Genomic DNA, 26,123 nt, shown 5'->3' with positions numbered 1-26,123 from the left:
TTAAACTGCTTTGGTGTTTGTAAATACTTTGGAAAATAATGGTAATTATACCAAAACGTGGTTACTTCTGTTTAGTAGAAGACTGGTAATTAAACATTTTCTACTTTTGTCCTTTTTTTAATATTTTCCAAAATTACTACCATGAACATTCATTACTTTTTGTACAGAGCAAATATAACATTTAAATCTTGCACTGTCTATATAGCAATAACTTAGTTCTCCGAAGTTTTTATAGCCATTATTGTCCTGAAATAGAATTGGCTTAAGATATACTATTCAAGGAGATTTACTGAGAAGATAGTGGTAGCGTATTTAAAAACCCCAGCCTACATCATATTAAAAAAAAACTCAATTGTATTAGATCATACACACAAAATCAATATTGTGGAAAAGGCAAAATTGTGGGAATCATTTATGTCATTTCATGTTTATTAAACTTTTAATACCCAACGTTGCAGACTGTTCGTTTAGGAATGTTTGAAGTGCGCTGTGAGGAATTAATCAGAGCTTTGGTGAAGCGAGCAGATGTCATTTGTGGAAAACTTATTGCTAAAATGTTCAGAGATCATCAGGAAGTAAATACAAGGTATTGTGTGTAATACTTTTATTTGGTGTGGGGGCGGTTTAAATAGAATCAACTGTCACCTAAAGTACTGGATAAAGCAGTGTCATAAATGACCTTAAAGAAAAGATAAAGCCAGACTTACTTCTACTTGAATCTATTTAGTATCTTTTTTTCACCATGAATATGTCTTCCCAGTTGTCTGAATTAAGGTGATATTAAAATGCGTTTGCATTTCTTTTGTACAAGTCATGTGGACATTATCTAACTTCATATTTTTAAGTTTGTGTAATCAGTACACAGTGAGTTTTCAAAGTGGATATTCAGAGTAGTTGTCAAGGATCCCAAATTTGGAACATCATTTTACTGTAATTATCCTTCATGTCCATGGGAACATGTTATCTTAACTACAAACTCATTTGTTGTTCAACTTGGAGATTTTAAGGAAAACTAACGCTTGTTAAGTAAACTCAAAAATTCTGATTGTAAAGCAGAATACCTATTTAAGACTAGAAGTGTAATTAGTGTAGTTTTCTAACACTGGTGATAATGTGGCTCCATGAGCCTCTTTCATGATATCAGTTACACGGAATAAACCCCCCCAAAATCAGAATTTTGATAGTTATAGTGTTAGAGAAAATATTATTAAAAAGAATATTTATTTTAGCCTTTGTAGAAGCCTGGAAGAAGGTCAGGCACAGCATTAGGGACATAGACTATGAACAAAGCTGCTGAAGTTACGTTGCAGAAGTGGACACCCAATCCAGTGAATTACAACAGGATGTATTGAACCACACAGAAAAAGAACAGTAGTGAAGGAAATGATCAATTTCCTTCACAGTGAAGGTTGGAGGAGAGGGGAAAATCAGGGAAGGCTGAAAAGTGGCAGTGATACATGAATTCCTTTTGAAGGTTGAGTCCACCAGGTGAACAGTGTGGGTGAAAGAATTCCAGTTAGAGGATATAGTATATAGAAGCAAGTGAGGTATGAAATGGCATGATGTGCTCCAGGAACAAGGAGTGGGTTATGTTGCTTTCACAGATACTGTGAGGGATGAGAGGGGGGGTCGAGGGGAGGCTGAAGAGGGTGGCACCACATGCAAAAGGGCCAGGACTTGGGTGGCTTATCTAAGACCCAGAATCATACATTCATCTTAAAGTACCCTTTCCTCTGCAAGTGTAGAATAGTGAATGTCTTTTACTTATAATATTTCATGCTGAGTGAAATATTTTATTTCATAGCGATTTCCCTGCCTCTTAGCTGCCCCTAGAGCTCATGCTGGTTCTACTTTTTCCCTTTTTCTCCTAAGTATGCCTCTCACCAGACTCAGAGTATGTACAGAGGACATACCAGGACTATTACAGGAGCTGTTAGGTACAAATACCCTCAACTCCTTGCTCTCATGTGTCTCAACTCACCTCTGCACAGACCCCTTCCTGTCTGACTCCCCACATTCTCACAGGGCAAGAGTCTGGCAACCATTCAGTGTTCTTGTCTCCACCCATAAGCCCAGCCTCATTGCCTCCCATCTCTCTGGACCTGTGTTTTTGAGTTGTCCCCTCTGTGTCTCATCTTAAGTCTCTCCTTCACTGGTGATTCTGCCTCTGAAATTTGCAAACATGTTCAAAACCCTCTTCCATTCTCCATCCTCCACTTCAACTCAACATCATCACCATTCATTCCCTCTCTTTCACCTCACAGCCATTCTTCTTGAATAAATTTCTACACATTATCTCAACTTTCTTAACCTCTCACAACTCTTTTTTTTTTTTTAATTTCATGGTAAGTTCATTATTTGTATTGCCCACAACTCAAGTCAGTAGGAAATATTTACATACCAGCAGAAGTTTATGAGCACACCAGCCCATTTTAACTGTGCCTTCCAAGTAGACCACCTTTTTGTGCCCTCTCAACTAAATCTCTGGTAGTATCCTTGAAACTCTAGGTTGGAATTGATTGTTCATAGTCTTGTCTTTCATACTGGAATGTGGACTGTCTGAGAACCATTACTACATCTTCCACGTTTCTGTATCTCTGTCACTTAATACAGTAGTTAGGAACATGATGAATGATTAAATGTGTATTGAATGAATAACTAAGTGAGCACAAATTTGCTTTTAATTAATTAGATGTCATATACATAAGATAATCTATTTTTCATGTAATGGAATATTAAAATAGTATACATGAATATATTTAGGAATAAAATTTAATTATATAAATGGCTTTTGTCTGGTTTTTCAGATTATGTGAGGAATTTGAAAAGATATCTGAAAAAGCTCTTAGCACACCTCCAAATACAGCAGAACTAATGGAAATGAAGGTATTGTTTATAATCTCTGTATAGTCATATGTGTGAGTAAATTGTTTTTCTTATTTTTCCCAGTTTTTTATAATTACTGACATGATATATAGTAACAAATCACTCCAAAAGTTAAAACAGAGGCTTAAAATTGTAAGTTACACACATACACTCTCTCTCTGTTTCTCTCTGTCTGTCTGTCTCTCTCTGAAGCTTGGTGATGCACGCTGGATACTCCTAGATGGTTCTGACTTAGATCAACTAGTTCTCAGATGGATTGACCATTATCATTATCTTCAGTAACTTTCTTCTGCTCCACTTTCCTCTCAAACTTCAGCAGTCTCACCTGCGTGTGTTTTCATGGAGTGATAGAGACAGAAAAGCAAGCCCAATTGTACATATGGTTTTTAAGTTTCTACTTGTGTCAGAATAGCAACTAACCTATTGACCAAAGCAAGTCACATGGCCACAGAGTCTGTGAGAGGACACTCTAAGACTAGATAGTGGAAGAGGTGAAATATTGGAGTTATTAGTGCAGTCGTCTGTCTACAAGGATCTTTTTGAGAGCACTATTAATAATCATTACTACGCTAACAGGCATAAACCAGGGCTGTCTTGGGAAACCTGAAATATGTGGTCATCCTTCATTTCTTAAACCAATGAATGTTTAATCCTTAAATAATGTTTTGCTCTGTTTTCTATAGATTATCTTTTATTCTATCATATATTAAACATTTCTGTGGTAGTTTGCTGAAAAATATTTTGAGCATAGGACTTATGGTACTGAAAATATTAGATAAGTCTCCTATGCTTGAGGTCTGCCTGATGGTGAATAAAATAATATAAGACACCTGGCTAATCATCTTTTCCATTTGTGTAACGTTAAGCTTTTATAGGAGTTTTTTTTCCTTTTCTAGCAGTCGCAAGATCCAAAATAGACCTTGTGTTTCTAGATTTTAAAATATTTAAGCAAACCCAGCAAAACACGTAAAATCATTCAAAAGTTTGTATAGGTAAGAAATTACAAAAGGAGTTCATATGATTATGTACATTAAATTAATCACTTAAATAAAATTTTATTAAAATCATTAGAACCATCTTTTATATATCAGCCTCTGTATATAATTCCTCTATTTCCTTTTCAAGTATTTATACTTGGATTGGGGCTCTTGGCACCTGAATGTATGTGTGTGTATCAAATACAAACATACCTATTGTATTTTTTTTAGAATCTTTTATATTTTATGTTAGTTCTTGTAAAAGTGATATTTTAATATGAATGATTTTCAAGGTAGCTAGAGAGATCCATAGCTGGAAATTCCTTTGAAAAATAATGAATATTGAGTATGAAGAGTGTTACTTATTTACGCCCTTAGCCATCACTGGAATTATGTAGGAACTTGGAGCTATTTGGTGTGAATTTCTGTTTATAGCAACATTTAACAGAATTAGCAAATAGGGCTCACTACTGATGTTATATTTCTGTATCTTGAAAAAGTTTATTTCTGTAAGGTCATAAACATCTCATTTTACTCAATACAGAAGTCAGTCATTTTTTATCAGTGAGAGGAAATAAAAATCCAGTTGTTTGACTGCTTAGAAAGCTGATTAACCAAATTGCAACAATGTATTTTCAATTAGACCTTTATTTGGATTTGCAACAAAAAAACAGCCTAATTAGAATGACATATGGAAAGATTTCAAGACAATGTCTTTTTTTTTAACTGAAAGATAATTGCTTTACAGTATTGTGCTGATTTCTACCAAATATCAACATGAATCAGCCATAGATTTACCCATGTCCCCTCCCACCTCCCTCCCTATCCCACCCCTCTAGGTTGTTACCGAACCTCAGTTTGAGTTCCCTGAGTCATACAGCAAATTACCATTGGCTATCTATTTTACATATGGTAATGTATGTTTCCATATTACTCTCTTTTTCTCTTTATTTATAAAAGTGAAAAATAATATGGAATTGTATGAAATAAAAGTTCCTCTTTTCCATAATTTCTTTCTTTGAGGGTAATGGTTCTCTCCAATTGTGTGTATGTGTATGTAGATAGGTAGATAGCAGAGTGACAAAAAGGAAGAGCAGGAGAGAGCTGGTTATAAGAAATTTAAAAGAACTTTAAAAGCATTAAAAAAAGGTACTTACTTCCTGGACAGGGAGATATGGGGTATAACATAGGTTGGTATAAGTAATTGCCAGTTTTCTCATTTTTCTGTAGGGTAGTAGGTTTCCTTCACCATTTATATTTTTAAGATATACGCATAAGTTAATGGTTCAAAAGAACTTTGAGAGAACCACATGTATATATGTACATACACATGGGCACTTCCATGTGCATGCACATGTGTACACACACACACACACACACACACACCTATATATTCACCCACTCACACAAAAAGAGATCTGCTTTTGCAAAAATACAATCATTACTCCTACAAATTATTTTATTCACTTAATAGTGTACCTTCTCTGTACTTCTACTAAGTAAATAGGCCTCTTAGTTTCTTCCAAAATCAATAGCCAATTACTTCAGTACAATATATTAAATGATTTGTCATTTCACTCCTGATTTGAAATGCCTCTTTTTCAACAGTACATCTCCATACATACTTAAATCTATTTCTGAGCTCTATTCTTGTCCATTCTCTACTCTTGAAGCCAAACAGGAACTGTTTTAAATTACTGCATCTACAGTGCATTTTGCTGTTTAGCAGAGCTAGTCTCTATCATTTCCCTTTTTCATGATTATCTTTGCCTTCCCAAGTATTTGGGTTTCCTTGATGGCTCAGAGGGTAAAGTGTTTGCCTGCAATGTGGGAGACCCAGGTTCGATCCCTGGGTCAGGAAGATCCTCTGGAGAAGGAAATGGCAACCACTCCAGTATTCTTGCCTGGAGAATCCCATGGACAGAGGAGTCTGGTAGGCCACAGTCTATGTGGTTGCAAAGAGTTGGACATGACTGAGCGACTTCACTTCTTTCTTTCTCAAATATTTACTCTTGAGTACTTTCAGAGACTTAGAATCATATCAAATTTAGTTTCTTTTAATACCCTTGCAATTTTGATCGAAATTGCATTGACTTTCTAGACTGGAGGAGAAACTGTTAGTCACTCAGTCGTGTCTGACTCTCTGCGACCCCATGGACTGTAGCTCACCAGGCTCCTCTGTCTTTCTGTGGAATTCACCAGACAAGAATACTGGAGTGGGTTGCTATTTCCTTCTCCTGAGGAATGGCTTCCTTCATAGCTCAGTTGGTAAAGAATCCACCTGCAATGCAGAAGACCCCAGTTCAATTCCTAGGTTGGGAATATCCCCTGGAGAAGGGATGGGCTACCCACTCCAGTATTCTTGGGCTTCCCTTGTGGCTCAACTGGTAAAGAATTTTAAATAGTAAAGTAACATGTTAAATAAAACTAATTGTTGTTTTTGAAATTTAAAATCTGTTCTGTTTTTGGGGGGTATAAACTAGAATTCTGCCAAACTGTTGCTTATATATACTATCTTGTAACATGCTTTCTTGAGATATTTTTGTGTTCTAGAGATGAAGATTCTTACAGATGTGATACTGGGGACTGTGAAAGTGAAAGTCACTCAGTTGTGTCTGACTCTTTGCGACCCCATGGGCAGATTCTTTACCAGCTGATCCACAAGGGAAGTCCACTGGGGACTAAGGAAATCGGCCTGCAGTGCAGAAACCCTGGGTTCAGTCTCTGGGTTGGGAAGATCCCCTGGAGAAGGGAAAGGCTACCCACTCCAGTATTCTGGCCTGCAGAATTCCATGGACTGTAACTATGGGGTCACAAAGAGTTGGACACAACCGAGTAACTTTCACTTTCTCTAGGGATCGAACCCAGGTCTCCTGCATTGCAGGCAGATTCTTTACTGTAGCCACCATTTACATCTTTATAATGTTATGTCTTAATATGTATTTCAATATTTGGTGCTTTAAAAATGTCCCTCAATGAAGTACTGTAGTCTTCCTAATAGGTTTAGCACATTCCTTGTTAAATTTGTCTATAGTTATATTTTAGTTTTTTGCTCAGCTGTGTCTGACTCTTTGTGACCCCGTGGACTATAGCCCACCAGGCTCCCCTGTTCATGGGATTCTCCAGGCAAGAATACTGGAGTGGGTTGCCAAGTCCTCCTCCACAGGATCTTCCCAACCCAGGGATCGAACCCTGGTCTCCTGCATTGCAGGCAGATTCTTTACTGTCTGAGTCACCAGGAAAGTCCATATTTTAGTTTTTATAACTAAAGTCTTGCTGCACTTTTGTCCAATGCAGATTTGCAATTTTACATTTGTTAACAATGGTTATGTGACTGTCTCCTCCACTAAACTTTAAGCTCTCTGAGGGCAAAGCCCAGGTCTGTTTTTGTCACACTGAATTGCCAGCACTTGGCACAGTATCAGACATACAGTAGGTGCCACAAAATGCTATTCTGAAAGAATTAATGGTATCACTCAGCGTCTGCTTCTTATGTTCCAGAGAACTACAGCATCCCTTGGTTTTCCAGTGCTTTTTGTCTGTTGTTTAGTATTTCTGTCCCCCCCCCCCAACCCCTGCTCTGTCAGTAAAGGTTTTCGGGAGGGATGAGAAGCAGACTGTGCTGTAGTCCCCTATTTAAACCAAAAGTCTGTCCTAACAAGTCTGTACATATTTATGCAATGTATTTCTGCAGGCTATTTTTTGACATGAGCTATTCCTTAAAATGCCATCTGTAATTTTTTTCCCCTCAGGCTTATATTCAGAAAGTAGAGACAGTTGATATGGTTGAACTGGGACAAAGATTGGTGGATTCTAAAAACTGCCTCACCTTCCTCATTGAGTGTACCAACTTTTCCCCAGCTGACATTAGGCTAAATAATAATGTCTTCCAGTGGTATGGAAGAATGGAAGAAATTTTTGATGAACATAGGAAAATCATTAAGGAGAAAACAGAACAATATCAAGAAGGTCTTAAGGTAGGCATCGTGGATATTTTAAATTATTTTCATTTTCTGGAAATATTTAGCTTCCTACATAGCACTGTCAGCGCCTCTATTTCACAGTTCACATATCTTAGCTCTCTCTTCCCATTAATCTTAGTAGAAGATAGTATGCATATTGGATGAATGTGGCATCATTTCTTGATTTTTCAAGGGAGAAAACTTTTTAATATACTGCCCACAAATGACCATTAATAAAAATATTATCTTACACAGTTTATAGTATTCTCTTGAGTTTACTTTTGTTAAGGCCAAAGCTCCCTTGGTGAGGTATGCCTTCACACTGTGTAATTGCCAACTTGCCTAAGTACTCCACCAATTCTAATGTTCAGTAATTTGAACCTTTTGTGTGTGTCCTACAAACAAGATGCTTTGTGGTTCGCCCTGTCTGTCCAGCCTCATCTCCTACCTCTTCCCACTCCTTGCTCTTGTCTCTTCAGTAGCCCTGAGCAACTTCTGGTACCCACTCTCCTACACCTCCCATCTCTTGCCCACACTCTCCATTTCTTCTTCTTCTTTTTAATGTTTGTTATTCACTTGCTTGCGCTGGGTCCTCATTGCTGCACAGGCTTTTCTCCAGTTGCAGTGCACAAGCTTCTCACTGTGGTGGCCTCTTGTTGCAGCGCACAGACTGCACGATGCACTGGCTTTGGCAGTTGTGCACACGGGCTCTGGAGCACAGGCTCAGTAGTTGTGGCACATGGGCTGAGTTGCTCTTAGCATGTGGGAGCTTCCCAATCAGGGATCGAACCCGTGTTTCCTGCACTGGCAGGCAGATACTTATCCACCGAGTCACCGGGGAAGCCCCACACCCCCCATTTCATCTGGAGTGCCCCACTGTCCCTCACACACGCCTGTCTATCCTGCAAAGTCCTTGACTTCCAGAGAAGCCCTTTCAGTCAGACCTCAGTGCTGCTTCTCCTCTCCTCCCATGGTAGTTGTAACACATCTCCATTGGGCTAATTATATTATTATTTTCAGTTTTTTCTCCCACCAGTTGGTCACCTCTTTGATAGAAGAGGTTTGTTTTTACTTTTTCTCTATTTTTTAACCCTCCTGGCTAGCACAGTGCCTGACACACAGAAATGCCATCAGTGCTTCACAGCTATGATCTGAATAAGTGACACTGTATTTTCAGTCTCATTTTGCAGATGAAGAGACTTAAGGTTCCCAGGTGAAGGTTAACGGACTTGTTTCAAGTCAGCCAGTAGAGCTGTTCTTTGATAGCAAGCTTAGCCTCTGTCTGCCACACTATAGCAAATACAATTTATTGGCAGAATATGTTTGGAGCGTAAAATATAGACTTAAAAATTTCTTAATCCTTCATTTTAAACTGTAAGGGTATATTTAAGTATTTATTTCTGTTTTACATTTAGGCCACTTCAAAATTTTTTAAAACCTGTAGAAAACATCATGAATATTAGATGCTTATGCTACAATATAATAGATTCTTAGGAAATCACTGGGTGACCCAGAATTATCTATACTTTGTGGTAATGTATACCATTCTACAAACTATACTTCACATTAATGAATTTTTCTTCTCATTTTCCTTCTCTCACTGGGCCAGAGCAATAAATTGCCCAGGAAACTAAAGAGGACAGAAATCAACCTAGATAATCTATAAAATATAAAATTATTTTTAATAACCTAGATTTGAGTTTTGAGTGTTTTATTAAGAGCTCTTAAGAACCATTTAATTTGGAATGTCTTTCCAATGACAATTTTGTAAGAAACCTCTCATTAAAAAAACACACACGTTTGTTTTACACTGGAAGGGTTTAGTTTTTAGGCTTTTAAATCTGTATATATTTTTCTTTTCTTTATTTCCTGTGAAGTGAACTCATGGGGACAAGAAAAATAAATTCAGAATGCCTTGTTTTAGCATTACTAATTGAAGAGATATCTAAATATTAGAATGCAAATAAAGAAATTCAGTTTTTTCCAGTTAGTAAAAAATGCTGCATTTGCCTTTATAAGTCTTTAAAAAATTGGAGTTCTCTTAGTCCCATACTTGATTATCATGAGATTTTTTTCAAGTGAATATATATTAGCATACTAAAGAATACCATTGTTTGTTCTTATACATTTTATTAGTTAGAATTTCTTACATTGATGATAAGAGGGGTAAACTTTCTCTGATTTATGAATTATAGGAATTTTAACCCATTAGTTTTAAATCCAGACTCTTAAAAATTCTACATGTTTTGGATCCCAGTCATCTTCAAGATCGTCCCTTTCTTTATATTTTGCCAGTGATGAAGTGTAATAATTCTGATAACCCTTATAAATTCCAAAACTTTCTCTTGATGCTTATGGGTTTTTACTCTTAAAAATAGTAACAAAAAATTGTTTTTTATTAGTTACGGTGTGAACGGTTTGTGGAGGAATTGGAAAGTTACGCTAAACAGTCAGAAGAATTTTACTCCCTTGGAGATCTTCAGGATGTACAACGGTACCTGAAAAAGGCTCAGACATTGAATGGAAAGTTGGATTTAGCAGCAGACAAGGTATAATTTAAAAATTCTTCTAGGCTGAATTAGTTCAACAGAAAGAGCATTTGACTTTGTATTGGGCATTCACCTTTAAGAAATGGATTCAAAGAATTTAATGACATTTAATTAGAGATTAACATATATGGCACAAATAGATTTTATAGCCGTGCTTCAGAGAGAAGCAACATTGCTGTTTTCTATTGATAGTGATAACATTTTAGGGGCCTTCCTCTTTTATTTTACAGATAGAGTTGTATGTGCATCTGCTTTTGAAGTTGTATTTTGTGTCACTTGATCATTTACATTATGTGATAGCGCCTGGTTACTGTTTAGATTTCCCACCTTCATGGAAGCCAGCTTAGAGTTCATGGCTGTGTTTTAATGGTCCATTGTTTTCTCCCATCAAGCTACTTTGTTTCCAATACCACTATCTCGGAAACCAGTTTTCTCAATTAGAAGCTGGGTGGGGAAAAGCCATACTCTTTGCCATGTAAGATGTTTGAAATTTTTAATTATATTTTTTTATAAAAAGGGGAAACAGAAAAACGGGCTTCTGTGGTGGTTCAGTGGTAAAGAACCTGTCTGCCAATGCAGGAGATGCGGGTTCAATCCCTGGCTTGGGAAGATCCCCTGGAGCAGGAAATGGCAAGCCACTCCAGTATTCTTTCCTGGGAAATCCCATGGGCAGAGAGGCCTGGTGGGCTACAGCCCATGGGGTTGCAAAAGAGTCAGACACAACTTAGCAACTGAACAACAAAATATGAAAACAGACCATATTACGATTCTCTAACATTTCTAATATATTGCAAGATTTTGATATTTTAGTTCAGGTAATTAAAGCGTTTATAGTAGTCTCAGATGTGTAAATATATGTTGAGAAAAGAAACATTGTAGTTTTTTTAAAATTGATGCCACTGAAATTTTAAGTAACATGCATAATTTGCATATCTAGCTCACTCTTTTCAAATCAGTAGATTACTCCTGTATACCCCCTACATCCTTACAACTTCACTACTTTACTAAGAGGAAATTAATGTTTTCTTTGCATCTCTTATCCTACTTACCTTTAAGACCCAGCTTCAGTTGTAACTTCTCTACAGGAGCATCTATGATTGTGCTATTTCAGAAGGCTCTCTTGTCTTTGAGTGATAGCATTTAAAAAAAATATACTATTCAGTTTATATTAAATGGCTACTGTTCTAAGGCATTTCTTCTGTTGCTTATTTAATAAGTAACTGGTATTTAACTCAACTGGATTACTAACTCCTTGAAATTGGCACTTTGCAATATACTTTTTTTCTATTTTCCATAGTACCTAACACAATGCTGTGTGTTTAAAAGTATTTAAATTCTTATTAATTAATAAAAGAAGCTATTCCTCAGTATATCTGGATGGGCAGAGACTTCTTTATATGTATAAATTTACTATTTTAACTAACTTAAGAAGTCACTGTTCTCTGAAAACTGTAATAAAAAATAGGAACAGAAAAAATGAACAAACCAAATACCTAGGAAAAAGAGATTATTATTTTCCAGGCATGGCCTAATTTTAGTTTACCTTCAGCATTTGATGAGAGATTTTGGGGGGGTCACATTGGATATATTTTTAAAACCTAATGTTGAATATCATTCCCTTTCAGAGTAGTGTGTTTAATACTTGTCCTTCCAGATTGAGCAGTTTAATGCTGAAGAGGAGGCATTTGGTTGGCTACCTTCAATATATCCTCAGCGTAAAAAAATCCAAGATGGTTTGAACCCTTATCTCCGTCTCTATGAAACTGCTGTAGAATTTAGCACCAAATACAGAGCATGGACAGAAGGACCATATAACAAGGTGAATCCAGACCAAGTAGAAACAGACGTTGGAAATTACTGGAGAGGACTCTATAAGCTGGAGAAAACCTTTCACGATTCTCCCAATGCGTTGGCAATGACCAAAAAAGTAAGAGCAAAGGTGGAAGATTTCAAGCAGCACATTCCTCTCATTCAAGTGATTTGTAATCCTGGTTTGCGCCCCAGGCACTGGGAGGCCATGTCCAGCATCGTTGGTTATCCGCTGCAGCCAGCAGATGATTCCACTGTCTTCTCTTTCTTAGATATGAATCTGGAGCCATATTTAGATAGGTTTGAGGGTATTAGTGAAGCAGCTAGCAAAGAATATTCTCTCGAAAAGGCCATGGAGAAGATGATTAATGAATGGGATGCAATGGAATTTGTCATTCTTCCTTATAGAGAAAGTGGGACATCTATTTTGTCATCAGTTGATGAAATTCAGATGTTGTTGGATGACCACATTATTAAGACACAAACTATGCGAGGATCTCCCTTCATTAAGCCTTATGAAAAGCAAATGAGGTAACGTGATATTTTTATGACAGTGTTTGTAGTATGTTATCAAAATTATCACTCATATATAATATACAGTTCTTTTTGAAAATTGAGTCTGCACTTTATACTTAATATTTTAAATAGTACATTGAAAGGGATATTAACCTTTATTTCTTTTAGAAGAGTCTATACTTTTGCTATCATCTATATTTAGGGCAAAGGTAGTAGACAGTGTCCAGATATATTCTTTTTTATTGCCCACAGTCTGATCTCATGTATTTGATGCTCAAAAATAATCTTGTGCCTATGAACATAGTTTATAGAACATATAAACAATAAATTGAAGATATTATGTATTTTTCCAGACTAATTAGTTTGGTGTAGATGACCCTTATCCTGTCAATTTTTTTCAGTTTTTGTAATCTGTATTAAGCAGTTTATATTTTACCTTAAAAAAGAGTAAATTCAAATCAGACTGCCATCTTTATTGTGAATTTACATGGCAAGGGAAAGCTATATGCTTGGAGATATCAGCCTCTGGTTATGGGTACATTATCCTAAACCTGAGCTTGCCCAGCATTTGTTGTTGGCTCAGTCTCTGATTGCTCTGCCTCCTGCCCAGCTTGCTCCAATGTGTTCATCAAGAGTAATTTTTGGACTTCTTTGAAATTGGCACGTCTAGATTCTATTTTTAAGAATTATGCATGAGCTCATTAGCTAGTAAGAAATTTTCTGCATTAGCATGGATTAGATAGAGAGAGAGAGAAGAGCACCAGAAGGAAGCAAAGGCATTCATTTCCTTGTGTGAAAGACAGATTTATTGATGAACATGGAAAGGAAAGGCATTTTTAAAAGACATTTTAAAATGCCTGCTGACTTTTTGAACTCCTATATACATTTCTTGGTGTTTATAGTCTAAAATTACAGATCGCCACTTATAAATGATGAGTAATGTATTAATCTACACATAAAGCCATCCCATATCTAAGTTTTGTTGCCTTTAACCAATCATTCTTCTTTATGGCTGTGTTATCTCATAGCATAGTGATAACAACTGTCTAGGTTCAAATCTGGCTCTTTTGTTCATTAGCTTGATGCTTACCTCTATGTACCTTAACATCCCTACTGGTAAATAAATATTACATTCTGGACCCTGCCTCTGAGGGTTGTTGTGAGGATAGAGCAAATACACACAAAGACCTTAGAACTGTGATTGTAAAATTGTTAGTTTATGCTATAATTATAATATTTATTCTTAAGGAAATTTAGTCATTTTTCCCTCTGTATTTATAAATGAGCCAATAATTCACTTTAATTCAAAAATGCCACACTAATATATGGGGTCACAAAGAGTCAGACACGACTTAGCAACTGAACAGAACAGAATATACTTATGATTGTGTAGAATTTTCTTTAAATGCCTGTTATATCTTATCAATTGAATATTTTCTCTTGGAAAGATAGCTGTTATGGGTCCAAATTTTTAAAAAAATGAAAAAACAGAATTCATTCATCCAGAATGAATCTTGGATGTAATTACCTTTCCTAAGAAGAAGTTCAGAGTGCCTTTGATTGAGAATACCATTACTATCTCCAAAATCTCATTCTTAACTCATACTCTTTGGCATGGAATTGGATTGCAGAAAGGTTTATTGAGATGACATATATAGAAACCAATCCGTTTGTAGATAGGTGCATCTGTATTAGCATAAATGTTGATGCTATTATTTAGATACAGACTTTATAGAGCCCATCTAGTGATTTATCTTTGATTGTAGGTAGATGAATGGAAATTGGCATAACAACATTGCATGTACTGTTAACAGTCTAGTTTTGAGTTTTATTGTGTGAAACATTTCTTGATTTGCTTTTGATAAGCACCACTGTGTTTTGCTCCTCAGGGAGTGGGAGGGCAAGCTCCTGCTGCTTCAGGAGATTCTGGATGAATGGCTCAAGGTCCAAGCCACGTGGCTGTATTTGGAGCCCATTTTTAGTTCTCCAGACATTATGTCTCAAATGCCTGAGGAAGGGAGGCGATTTACAACGGTGGATAAAACATGGAGAGATATAATGAAAAGTGTCCTACAAGTAGGTACAAATCTGTGAGAACATGATTATTTTGTTGAAGTAACATTTTTTCCAAAACAATCCAAGTAAGCCATTGTCTTTCCCCCACATATCTAATATCCCACATTAGATATTATTTTAGAATCCCAGGAGCAAGAAACATCAAAAGGAAAATAGGTGTTCTGTCCTGATTACTTCTTGAGGTCCAAATTGAACTTGCATCATTTAATGACAGTGGTTCTAGCAGTGGTTCTTACCAGATGCTCTGGTAGAAAGATAGCAACGCATACCCAGCATGGGATGTCCTGTCTATTCTCTGGCTCCCACATTATGGCTGCACCACCTCTGAAGTGCTCTGCGGTGAGAAAGAAAGCAGCATGCCAATCACTCAATCAAGAAGTTTCTCTGTAGGGACTTAAAAAAAAAAGAGCTGCAAAGATATCTCTCTCTCTCTCTCTCTCTCTCTCTCAAGAGCCCAATAAATACAAACAAAATGCAGTCTATCAATCAAGCAATGCACAGATACAGTGGAGAAATTATACTTTAAGAGAATTTAATGAAAACCAGTAACACTCAAGAAAGTATGGTTTACATTCAGTTCAAAAGACATGCCTGCAAAGCATAGTTTGTGTGTTAGTGGATGTTAAGATTAAAATAGAAGAAATATTAGTTATTATATCATTAAATGAATGTGAATTTCTCTATTGGTATTTTGATCAAATATTGATACAAGTTTATTATAAAGTAGGGAGAGGATTATCTTAAATTTTTTTCTATCCTAAAATGGAAATATGTTTATTTTTATAATTTAAACTTTTAAAATTGTGACTATAATCCTAAATGTTGATAATATTGTAACAATGACAACTATATGATTTGGTAGGAAAATATCCCATAAGATGGACATGGGTCTGTTTATTTAATAAGTTTATTTTATGTAATAATACTTGAAGCAAAACATTGTATAAACCAAAATTTTGTAGAATTAATCCCATTGGAATTCCATATTTAAAGAACCTACTGATAAGTCACATTTTTTTTATTCATTTCTAATTAATTTGCTTTGTAAATTTAGCTTCTCCTTTTATATATTGTTTCCTTACAACATGGAAAAATCCTTGTAACATGTATATGTTTTTGTTTGGAAGAGGATGATGTTGCCCCCCATTTTTGTTGCCCCCCCCAAAAGAATAAAGCAGATGCTTGTATTCTTCTAGTTAATATACTTTTAAAAGTTAAAAAAATTTTTTTTTGGCATTTGATCAAGAGAAGTCATTCAGTCGTGTCAGACACTTTGCAACCCCATGGACTGTAGCCTACCAGGCTCCTCTGTCCATGGTATTTTCCAGGCCAGAGTACTGGAGTGGATTGCCATTTCCTTCTCCAGGGGATCTTCCCGACCTAGAGATTGAACCCAGGTCTCCCGCATTGCAGGCAGACGCTTTACTGGCTGAGCCACCAAGGAATCCGAATCAGGCATTTCACCAAAATGCTCTTCAAAATTCATATTGCTAAGAAAATTTAATAGTTCAATGCCTTGAAAGAGCAGCTATACTGAGACTAGTAATAATGGAAACAGACTTTTAATTCTATAAAACTGCTGAATTAAAAACATATTAACAAAAAAGCATTACTTACTCTCATTCCCAAATAAACAGTTTTCTTTGCATGACACTTCATTTACTTTTGCTATAAGTTTTGATTATCTTCCTCAACTTTCTTTACATTTTCTTTTTTTTTTTCAGTATGTTAGCATCAGGACAGCTTTTGTCTATACTCTCCAAAGCCTTAAAATAAACCTAAGTCCATATTCTCTTAGGAAGGCTAATGAGGATGATCTGTACAATCCAGAGGTCACTGGATTAAGTGCTTGGTACAAAAAGTCATCACTTTCACCCTTCAGTTCAGTTCAGTCGCTCAGTCGTGTCCGACTCTTTGCGACCCCATGAATCGCAGCACACCAGGCCTCCCTGTCCATCACCAACTCCCGGAGTTCACTCAAACTCATGTCCATCGAGTTGGTGATGCCATCCAGCCATCTCATCCTCTGTTGTCCCCTTCTCCTCCTGCCCCCAATCCCTCCCAGCATCAGGGTCTTTTCCAATGAGTCAACTCTTCACATGAGGTGGCCAAAGTATTGGAGATTCAGCTTTAGTATCAGTCCTTCCAATGAACACCCAAGACTGATCTCCTTTAGAATGGACTGCTTGGATCTCCTTGAAGTCCAAGGGACTCTCAAGAGTCTTTTCCAACCCTACAATTAAAAAGCATCAATTCTTCAGTGCTCAGCTTTCTTCCCAGTCCAACTCTCACATCCATACATGACCACTGGAAAAACCATAGCCTTGACTAGACGGACCTTTGTTGGCAAAGTAATGTCTCTGCTTTTGAATATGCTATCTAGTTTGGTCATAACTTTCCTTCCAAGGAGTAAACATCTTTTAATTTCATGGCTGCAATCACCATCTGCAGTGATTTTGGAGCCCCCCAAAAATAAAGTCTGACACTGTTTCCACTGTTTCTCCATCTATTTCCCATGAAGTGATGGGGTTTCTAAATGTCCTTTTAGAACTATGCCAAGAGAAAAGGCTCAGAGGTTAAAAACAATGTAAATGATATTATTAATATAAATGGCTTGATTGAGGTTGTTTTGATTCCTTATGGCATAAACATGAAATAATTTTATGTTTTGGTATCTTCTCCCAACTATGCTTGGCCAAAGGCTGTTTCTCACTGGGAAAGGCTCTCCTACTGAAAGTTCAGTGTAATTCCAGAATTTTCCAGCCACTTTTGGTTAGGATAATTTTGCCTTTGAAGACTGAGCTATACCTATTTGAGAACCTCAGTCTCATGTTATATTTAGAGCTCTTCTCTTCCACATAGTCAGGTACACCTGAGGCCTCTTTGGAGTGTGTGGGTGGGGACTGTGCTGTCCTGCACTGCTTTTCTCTTTCCTATTCTTATCACCAGGTACTGGGACAGGGAGGAGGTATGGATGAGGTAAAGGGAGGGGGAGAAAGTAGAAAGAGGAAAGGAAAAAAATAAAGGGAGAAAGAAAAATTCACTGGTGTAACTGATCCAGCCAAATTATCTGCTCTTTTTGTTGGTGGTCATGATTTGGATGACATCATGTCTCTGATGCCCTCGCATTGTGCCTTTACTCTTGGTCATCACAACTGGTCTAGATTTTTGACCAACTATGGGCAGGTGAAGTCCACAGATTAACTCGTAGTGCACAGGTTAAGACCCGGACAAGTTCTGGTTGCCAAGAGATTCTACCTTGAGCATCTCCCCTAGGTTTTGTCATCCTTGGCTTCATCTTCACACTGATTGACCAGTGATGGCTTTTGCCACGTTCTTCTCATATGTATTTTGCCCCATGCTACAGCAGTATTTCACAGGTTTGTAGCCCTTAATTCCACCTGGGGTCTGCAGCACGTGGGATCCATCTTCTCTACCTCTTAGTAACCTTGAGCACATGGCCCTTACCTCTCTGGTCATCCCACCACACCACCTTCTCCCAGAGCCTTTTTTTGTTCTGATAGCACTGGAGCAGGTCAGCATACTGGTGATAGCACAGACTTCTGGATGAAGACATTAGCCTTCTGTCTTTACATGCACTTGAAAAGTTTTCTAGGGGCTCTCTGAGAAGAGAGAATGTGGGAACTAATATGGGAACAACAAATTGCCTATCATTTGGAGTTGAAAGAAGTGGATGATCATTTGCATTTATCCAAATATTACTTTTGATCCACATGAATCTTTTTTATTTCCTGAGTTCAGTTCAGTCGCTCAGTTGTGTCTTACTTTTTGTGGCCCCTTTCATACAAGGCAGGAAAAGACACTCTTGAAATTCTCCCCAAACTTTTTCCTTTTATAGTCTAACCCCATCTCAATAAATATGAACACTACTCTTTCTGTTTTTCAGGCCAAAATCATATTTTTGGCCATTATTTTTTGGTCATTATTTTTCTTTTTCCTTTTACTGTCATAAATATGACTTGGCACCAAGTATCTCACCAGTTTCTAGGGAGCTCGAAAGCTAAAAATTATGTCTTCCAAACTCCTTAACAGCTAAGTTTCTGGAAATAAATTTGATTTTGATGGTTAGGTGGGGATTTGGAAGGCATACAACAGCCATCTTCTTGCCATTTTAGCTATTTCTGCTGTCAAAAAATGTCTCTTTTTTTTCCTTTTCTTAAATGTCTGGCCACCAGTTTGATGGGTACTTAAAGATGATGATGATGGTGGCTTCCTGACCCTGCTCTCTGATCCTAGAATCACAGCCACCACGGTGTGTTTTTGAATGCAGTTGTCCCACTGGTGGTGTCCTTTTGTTCTTACTGGGGCAGAAATAACCCTTCCGGAAGATCAGTTCCACAGGGTTCTCAGAGTTTTTCTGGAAAACCAGACTGGAGTGTGCTCCCTTAGACCTTTTAGTGATTTTTTAATCACTTAATTCCCTATGTTAAATTTCGTTTTTGCTTAATTACCTAGAAAGATCCTGCACTGAATTCTGAATACAGGTATCAAAACCTCAAAGTTGGGATCTAGGATTGTCTACCTGACCCACTTGGGCTTTAGGGTGGTTAAAATCTAGTTACCATCTGAAAGTGGAACACTGGTGGTACCTAGCAGGCGGGGCAAAATTCCCTTACTCAAATTATGCTACTAGTCTCGTGAAGTGAAGAGTCTGTTTCACAAGCAATGCTTTGGTGGACCAAGTGGCTGCTGGAACAGGTCAATACAGTACAAATTTGAAATACAAGGGATGTGAGATGGGCGGAATTTTTTCTAAAACCCTGGGAAAACTAAAGAAATGGTCTAATTAAAGGCTTAAATTCTCTGCTCAAGATATGGTCAGAGGATTAAGATGCTTCTATGATTGCCCTCAGAGAGCCTCTTAATTCTCATAGCTACAGTTCTGACATAGCCAAAAATGACAGTCTGATCCAGCAGGTTGCCAAATTACAATGTAATTTAATTCACAGCCTTGTCAGATCTGTTCTGCGAACGATAATTTCCTTATTGGGAAAGAGTGGGATGGTGAGAACTAAGAATTGGGGATATTTGAGGGAACTTGATGAACTCTGGTTGCCCTGACTCTCACACTGAGAGCTTCCCTTGCCAGAAGCCTTTTCAGAATTCTAAGGAGTGTGGGAGGTATTGTATTGTAATAGTGCTTGTCTGGGGAGAACCAAAGTTAGATGCAGTCTAATGGACTGATGTGACTGCACTTACCAGACATTCATGTTTCAATGAGCTAGTCACGGAGATGTGAGTCATTCTGTTTACTTACTTATTTCTGCCAAAACCTGCCTTAATAAGATTTAAACAAAGACTGGTTTATAGGTTTCTGCAAAATATGCTTGCATTATTCAGAAGCAAAAATTACAACCCCTCCCCACCTTAGGGGATTGACTCAAAGCGTAGTAGGAGGGGAATCCTTTCAGAGGGTACAACTTCAATTAATATTAGTTGTTTGGGTTTTTTTTGACCTTGCCTATAGAGATGGTCAGAAGTGTGGATCTACATTGATCATAGTCAGTAGTAAGCAGTTTGCCTATATGATCAAGGACTTAGAAGAAACAAGATTGAAAGATTGGTAATAAGGAGATCTATCAGGAATCACAGAATGACTAGAATATGAGTATATTTGTGCTCCATGTAAATGTTTAATAAAAGGTAGTGCTGCCAAAGGAGGCACTTAATAGAGTTGACCAGTTGATCTGTTTGTGAATGTCAACCAGCATACGCCATTGTATGCACAGTGAGCTGTGAAATGGAAAAATCACATAATATATTGCCCAAACTGCAGAACTTCTGAAAGTCAGAGCAATTAATAAGTAAGCCAGGAAAGCAAGCATAAGCCAGAACTCTCCACATCAAACTGGGAATATGTGGTCACCCAGGCTACAAGCAAAGAAGTCATAATGGCAGAGATGGGAATTATGGAAATATTTGTCATCATGGGCTGTCCCTTACCCAACACTGCAGAGCATCCAAGCTGCCAACATCAGAAACAAACAAAATGCTTCTGACACAGGATCACACCTGAAGGGACCAGGCAGCCATTTAGAAGGAATTAAATACAGTGCACCTGTTTCAAAATAGAAGGGATCAGTGATTTGTCTGCACCAGAGGACTTTCCTTTCTTTTCCAAGTTTCTGCCAACACTGTCATTCATTGACTTACTGAATGACTTATTGTCTCAGTTTCCATACGATACTGCTTCTGCTATGGAATTCACATTACAGAGGAAATGAGGCAGTTGACTGATACTCTTTAAGATTTACAGATCCTAATGTGAACATTGACCTTATAAAAAGTGGAATGTCTCATGTTGAAGACTCAGTTGCTATATGAGCAGGAAGAAAATAGCTTGTGAGTTTGGCATGCAGTTCTAGAGGATACATAGCCCATATTCTCAACCAGCTCCCATAGGCACAGTTCATGGATCTGGGAATTAAGGAGTGAAAATGATGTTGACTTTTCATACTAGTTCACCCAATAAACGACTCACAACAGTTCTGCTTCCCAACTTTTGGTCTTGCTAGTTGAAATATCTTAGTATCCAGGGGATAAATGCTTCTGTATGGGACATAGCAGTAGTTTCATTGAGCAGGAAGTTCTTGATTTACTCACTTTACCCTTTTACCTCTCTGTCCTTATAACTTTGCACCTTACTTACTCTATTCTAGCCACGCTAGCTTCCTTTTTTGAATCACACATGCCAAACATACTCCACCCTAGAACCTTTGTACCTCCTGGACCCTGTTCTTCCAAATATCTGCAGAGCTGATCAGTGTCTTTGCTTCCTGGAGTCTTTTCTCAACTATTCCCTTTATAAAGAGGCTCACACTGAGCACCATGTTTAAATTGAAACCTGCCTCTGCCTTTTCTGGCCATCCTGATGCCCCCTTTTCTTGTTTGCAGCATTCATCACCTTCTAACTGACTGTATGATGTATGAATTATTTTGTTATTTATCACCTGTCTCCTCTTGGAGGCTGGGGTCTTTGCTTTGTTCACAGTTGTGGCCCAAGCACTGAGATAGCAGGCTCTCCAAAAATATTTGTCCAGAGTGAATGAATAATTAAATTGAGATTGATCCTTGAATTATTGCTAGTTCTAAGAATTCTGAGTTCATTCTGAACAACCTTCCCTAAAAATTCAGTGTTAGATAAGTCCTGAGTCCTAAGAGCTGGAGTAATCCTAGAAACATCCTGCATCTTGAAAGGATTTCTATTTTTGGTGAGGTCGAAGGATCTGAAAGTTGTAAGAGAGCAGAAAGATCTACTTGGTGAATCCATGTTTCCTTTCTAATACTTAATAGGTTTAGTGAAGATCTGACCAGTTTTCTGTTGTCTAGGGGTTTCTGATTAGGAAGTTTATGCTTCTGGAAGTTTAGTGAACTGGCTTGAGCTTAATTCCATTAAGTGTACTTTCTATGCAGCCTCTCATGGCAGCAGTAATTAGAATGCCCTCTGTATACCCCCAATTAAAGTTTCGGGCCCTGATATCACCGGCGTTTGGTTTAGAAATGTAAATTAGCCAGTAGCTTATCATTTGAGCTGATGCGAGTGGTGATACTTGGGAAGCAAAAGAAGACACCTAAAATTTGTAGAATTATCCTTTAACCAAAAAAATATGGTAGTTAATAATTTCTTTTCCTCTCCAGAAGATGAAAAGTAATTAAAGTGTCAAAGGAGTTGCACTTAGTTTCACATTTCTGGTAGCTTCCTGTTTTAATATCTTACTGTTCTATCTTGACAGCATTAGCTAATGAGTTGGTACAGTAGGAAAACTTCAAAACTTTCTTTTGTTGGTACAGAAAAACTGAGTTGCTTTGTGTGTCTGTGAACTGAACTCATCCTCATTCACTCAGTCAGTCAACAGATATTTATGGAATGCTTACTCTGTACCAGAATGTTGTGGCAGTGCCAGTGTGGAACTTAAAGCCAGTTTTATTTCACTATGATAATTATCTCACCAGAAGGAAGGCAGTTTATAAAATGTTCATTTTAGCTCCATTGAATAGATAGCAGGGTGTAAGTGACTCGCTCCATCCATTCCCCCAGGGTAGTGTCTGTTTGTCTGTTTTTCTTCAAGAGGCATTTGTAGAAGGTGAAATGTAAAGGGTGATTTTGAGTGTATGTGTGTTCTAGGCACCATACTAGGTGCTTCCAATATTTTGTCTAATTTGACCCTCATAACAACTTTGAGAGACGGCTTTTATCCCCATTTTAAAGATAAAGAGACAGAGGCTCCGGTTAAATGATCCAAGGTCACACAGGTAGTAAGAAGGATGTCGGTTAGGAACAAGGCTGTGATTTCCTTCATAGATGCAGTTTCTATTCTGTTTACCTTCTCATGGAAAGAGAGTTCCTAGTCAGGATAATGATTACTTGTCTATATTTTTTTCTTAAGACCATATACCAAGGTACATAGGTTATCACATATATTCATTCAGAACTAGCATATTTGGTTCAGAGTCTTAAGCTGATCTAGATTAATAGGTTTCACCTGAGGAATTCAATAAAATTTTTTTCCTGCTCAAATGCTAAGTGTTTCCAGAAGTATTTCTTTTGTAATTATAATATTTAGGGAAAGAAATATGAACCATTGTTTTAAATAACTGAATTTTTTAACTTTAAAATCTCCGATCTAAAATAGCAAATTGTGGTATATTCTTTGGCTGAAAATAAAACATTGTTAATTTGTGAAAGGAATTTTTCACATTTATTAACAACTCTTTTTTTTTTTCCCCCAACAAAGAAAAACATACTTCTCCAGAAGGTGGCACTCTAAGAACATCATTTTAGTTTTTTAAACGAAGTACAAGAATACTACTCCATACTTTTTTTTAATGAATTGCACATTAAATTATTTTCCTGAGTCTCTGTCATGCTGACTTTTGTGTGCATTTTAAAATGTTTATTTGAAGTATAAAACTCTTAGGAAATATAATAAAATGCCTTTAGAAAATTGCGCCACTTTAAAGATAAGTGAATTGTATGTGTTGCATATTTCATATGAACCTGTTCTACTGAAAAAACAGGTATTAATGATAATTATTTTGTTCTTTGATTAAATTGCTGTGTTCCCATTATATTGTTATATTTTAAAACAAAGCAGAAAATTATCTTTCTTTCCAGTCACATTGAAAATCTATTAACAAAAACATTTTCCTGCAGTGGAATCAAATTTCTGTATGAAACAATTTACAGTTGAAATTTTTGATTGATCTTTCAGTGAATAGCAAACTCACTTTGGCTAAGTACCAAAAATAAGTTTAGTTAACTGAGGATCCAGTTAACATGGCTTTTATGTAATTAAAGACGCTGGTTAGATCTACACCATGCAAGAGTACTTTTTTTAAAAAAAAGTATTCACTTTAAAATTTGTGTAACCTTTGTTATATTAAAACCATGCAATCTCAAATATAATATGAAGTCAGTATCTAGCATTTTTGAGTTGTGAATTTTCTTTTATTTTTAGGATAAACATGTTCTGTCAGTTGTAACTATCGAGAGGATGCTGGAGAGGCTGAAAAAATCTAATGAGCTTTTGGAACTCATTCTTAAAGGACTTAATGAATATTTGGAAAAGAAACGTCTCTTCTTCCCCAGATTCTTTTTCTTGTCTAATGATGAACTTCTTGAGATCCTATCTGAGACTAAAGATCCCACTAGGTAAGTAAGGCATATCAATATTACTATATATATCATAATGCATACATCATACATGGCTAAGTTGATTTGCTTAAATTTAATTTTCAGAATAATGCAGAATTTGTATATGATTGTTGTTGTTTATGTTAGCCGCTCAGTCGTGTCTGACTCTTTGCGATCCCATGGTCTGTAACCCTCCAGGCTCCTCTGTCCATGGGATTCTCCAGGCAAGAATACGGGAGTGGGTTGCCATTTCCTTCTCCATTATATATGATTATGTTTATGTAATAACTTAAGACTGTTGTAAATCATTCCTGTAATCAACTTATTTGATGATTAAAACATAAATACCATTGAATGATATTTTTCTAAGTCTGGGGTGGGTTTCTCTTTTTATCACTTATTGTCTTACAGATTTTTCAGAACACATCACTATTCTGCATCCCATGCAGAGGAAAAGTTAGTGCCCTCTCGGTGCCTTGCAGTCACTCACCAGGTGCTACACCATGATCCTTCCTATTCATCCCCCACTAGTTTTCTTCTTGTTTATTCTGCTGCAGTCCTTGCAGTTCTTCCATAGAAGAGTCAGCCTCCTCTCAGCATATTGTTCTCTTGGCCTAGGATCCTCCTCACCCAAATATTCATAAGACTTCTTTTGTTGTTGTTATTCAGTTGCTAAGTTGTGTCCAGCTCTTTGTGACCCTGTGGACTGCAGCACGCCAGGCTTCCCTGTCCTTCACTATCTTCCGGAGCTTGCTCAAACTCATGTCCATTGAGTCAGTGATGCCATCCGACCATCTTATCCTCTGTCATCCCCTTCTCTGCCTGTCTTCAATCTTTCCCAGCATCAGGGTCTTTTCCAATGAGTTGGCTCTTTGCATCAGGTGACCAAAGGTTTGGAGCTTCAGCTTCAGCCTCAATCCTTCCAATGAATATTCTGGATTGATTTCCTTTAGGCTTGACTGGTTAGATCTCCTTGCTGTCCAAGGGACGCTCAAGAGTCTTCTTCAGTACCACAGTTTAAAAGCATCAATTCTTCAGTGCTCAGCCTTCTTTATGGTGCAGGTCTTACATCCTTACATGACTACTGGAAAAACCATAGCTTTGACTATACAGACCTTTGTCAGCAAAATGATATCTCTGCTTTTTAATACACTGTGTAGGTTTGTCATAGCTTTCCTTCCAAGGAGCAAGCATCTTTTACTTTCATGGCTCAGTCATCATCTGCGGTTATTTTGGAGACCAAGAAAATAAAATCTGCCCCTGTTTTCATTTTTCCCTCATCTATTTGCCATGAAGTGATGGGATTGGATGGCATGATCTTAGTTTTTTGAATGTTAACTTTTAAGCTAGCTTTTTCACTCTCTCCTTTCACCTTCATCAAGAGGCTCTTTAGTTCCTCTTCACTTTCTGCCATTAGAATGATATCATCTGCATATCTGAGGTTATTTATATTTCTCCCAGCATTCTTGATTTCAGCTTGTGTTTCATCCAGTCTGGCATTTCACATGATGTACTCTGCAAAACCTGCTCAAATACCTGCCACTCAGGAAGGCCTTCCCTGGTCACTAGATTGCAACCCCTTCCAGCACCCACTAATCACCTTTCCTGATTACCTTCTCTGCCTTTTTTTTTTTTTTTTCAGCATGCTTCTTTTGTCATCTGGCTTACTCTATAATGTGCCTATTTGCTTACT

At 37.2% G+C, this 26,123-nt stretch overlaps 1 protein-coding gene across 8 annotated transcripts in view; it reads left to right on the top strand.

Annotated features, from left to right (window-relative positions):
* Positions 1–26,123, top strand: part of DNAH7 (dynein axonemal heavy chain 7) — a 257,248-nt gene that overhangs the window by 63,392 nt on the left and 167,733 nt on the right. For 7 of the 8 annotated variants that reach the window (XM_019974246.2, XM_019974250.2, XM_019974240.2 and 4 more), the window contains 7 exons: positions 459–586; positions 2,808–2,886; positions 7,616–7,840; positions 10,228–10,374; positions 12,029–12,714; positions 14,589–14,775; positions 24,255–24,448. In XM_019974246.2, the coding sequence (XP_019829805.2) occupies positions 459–586; positions 2,808–2,886; positions 7,616–7,840; positions 10,228–10,374; positions 12,029–12,714; positions 14,589–14,775; positions 24,255–24,448 (1,646 nt within the window). Of the gene's footprint in view, positions 1–458; positions 587–2,807; positions 2,887–4,702; positions 4,776–7,615; positions 7,841–10,227; positions 10,375–12,028; positions 12,715–14,588; positions 14,776–24,254; positions 24,449–26,123 lie in introns of those variants that run through there. The other variant, XM_070769590.1, reaches the window with a different exon arrangement.

This window comes from Bos indicus, chromosome 2, assembly GCF_029378745.1.
Source record: "Bos indicus isolate NIAB-ARS_2022 breed Sahiwal x Tharparkar chromosome 2, NIAB-ARS_B.indTharparkar_mat_pri_1.0, whole genome shotgun sequence".
NCBI lineage: Eukaryota > Metazoa > Chordata > Mammalia > Artiodactyla > Bovidae > Bos > Bos indicus.
Note: the sequence above shows the minus strand (reverse complement) of the source record. Positions and strands in the feature narration are given on the sequence as shown.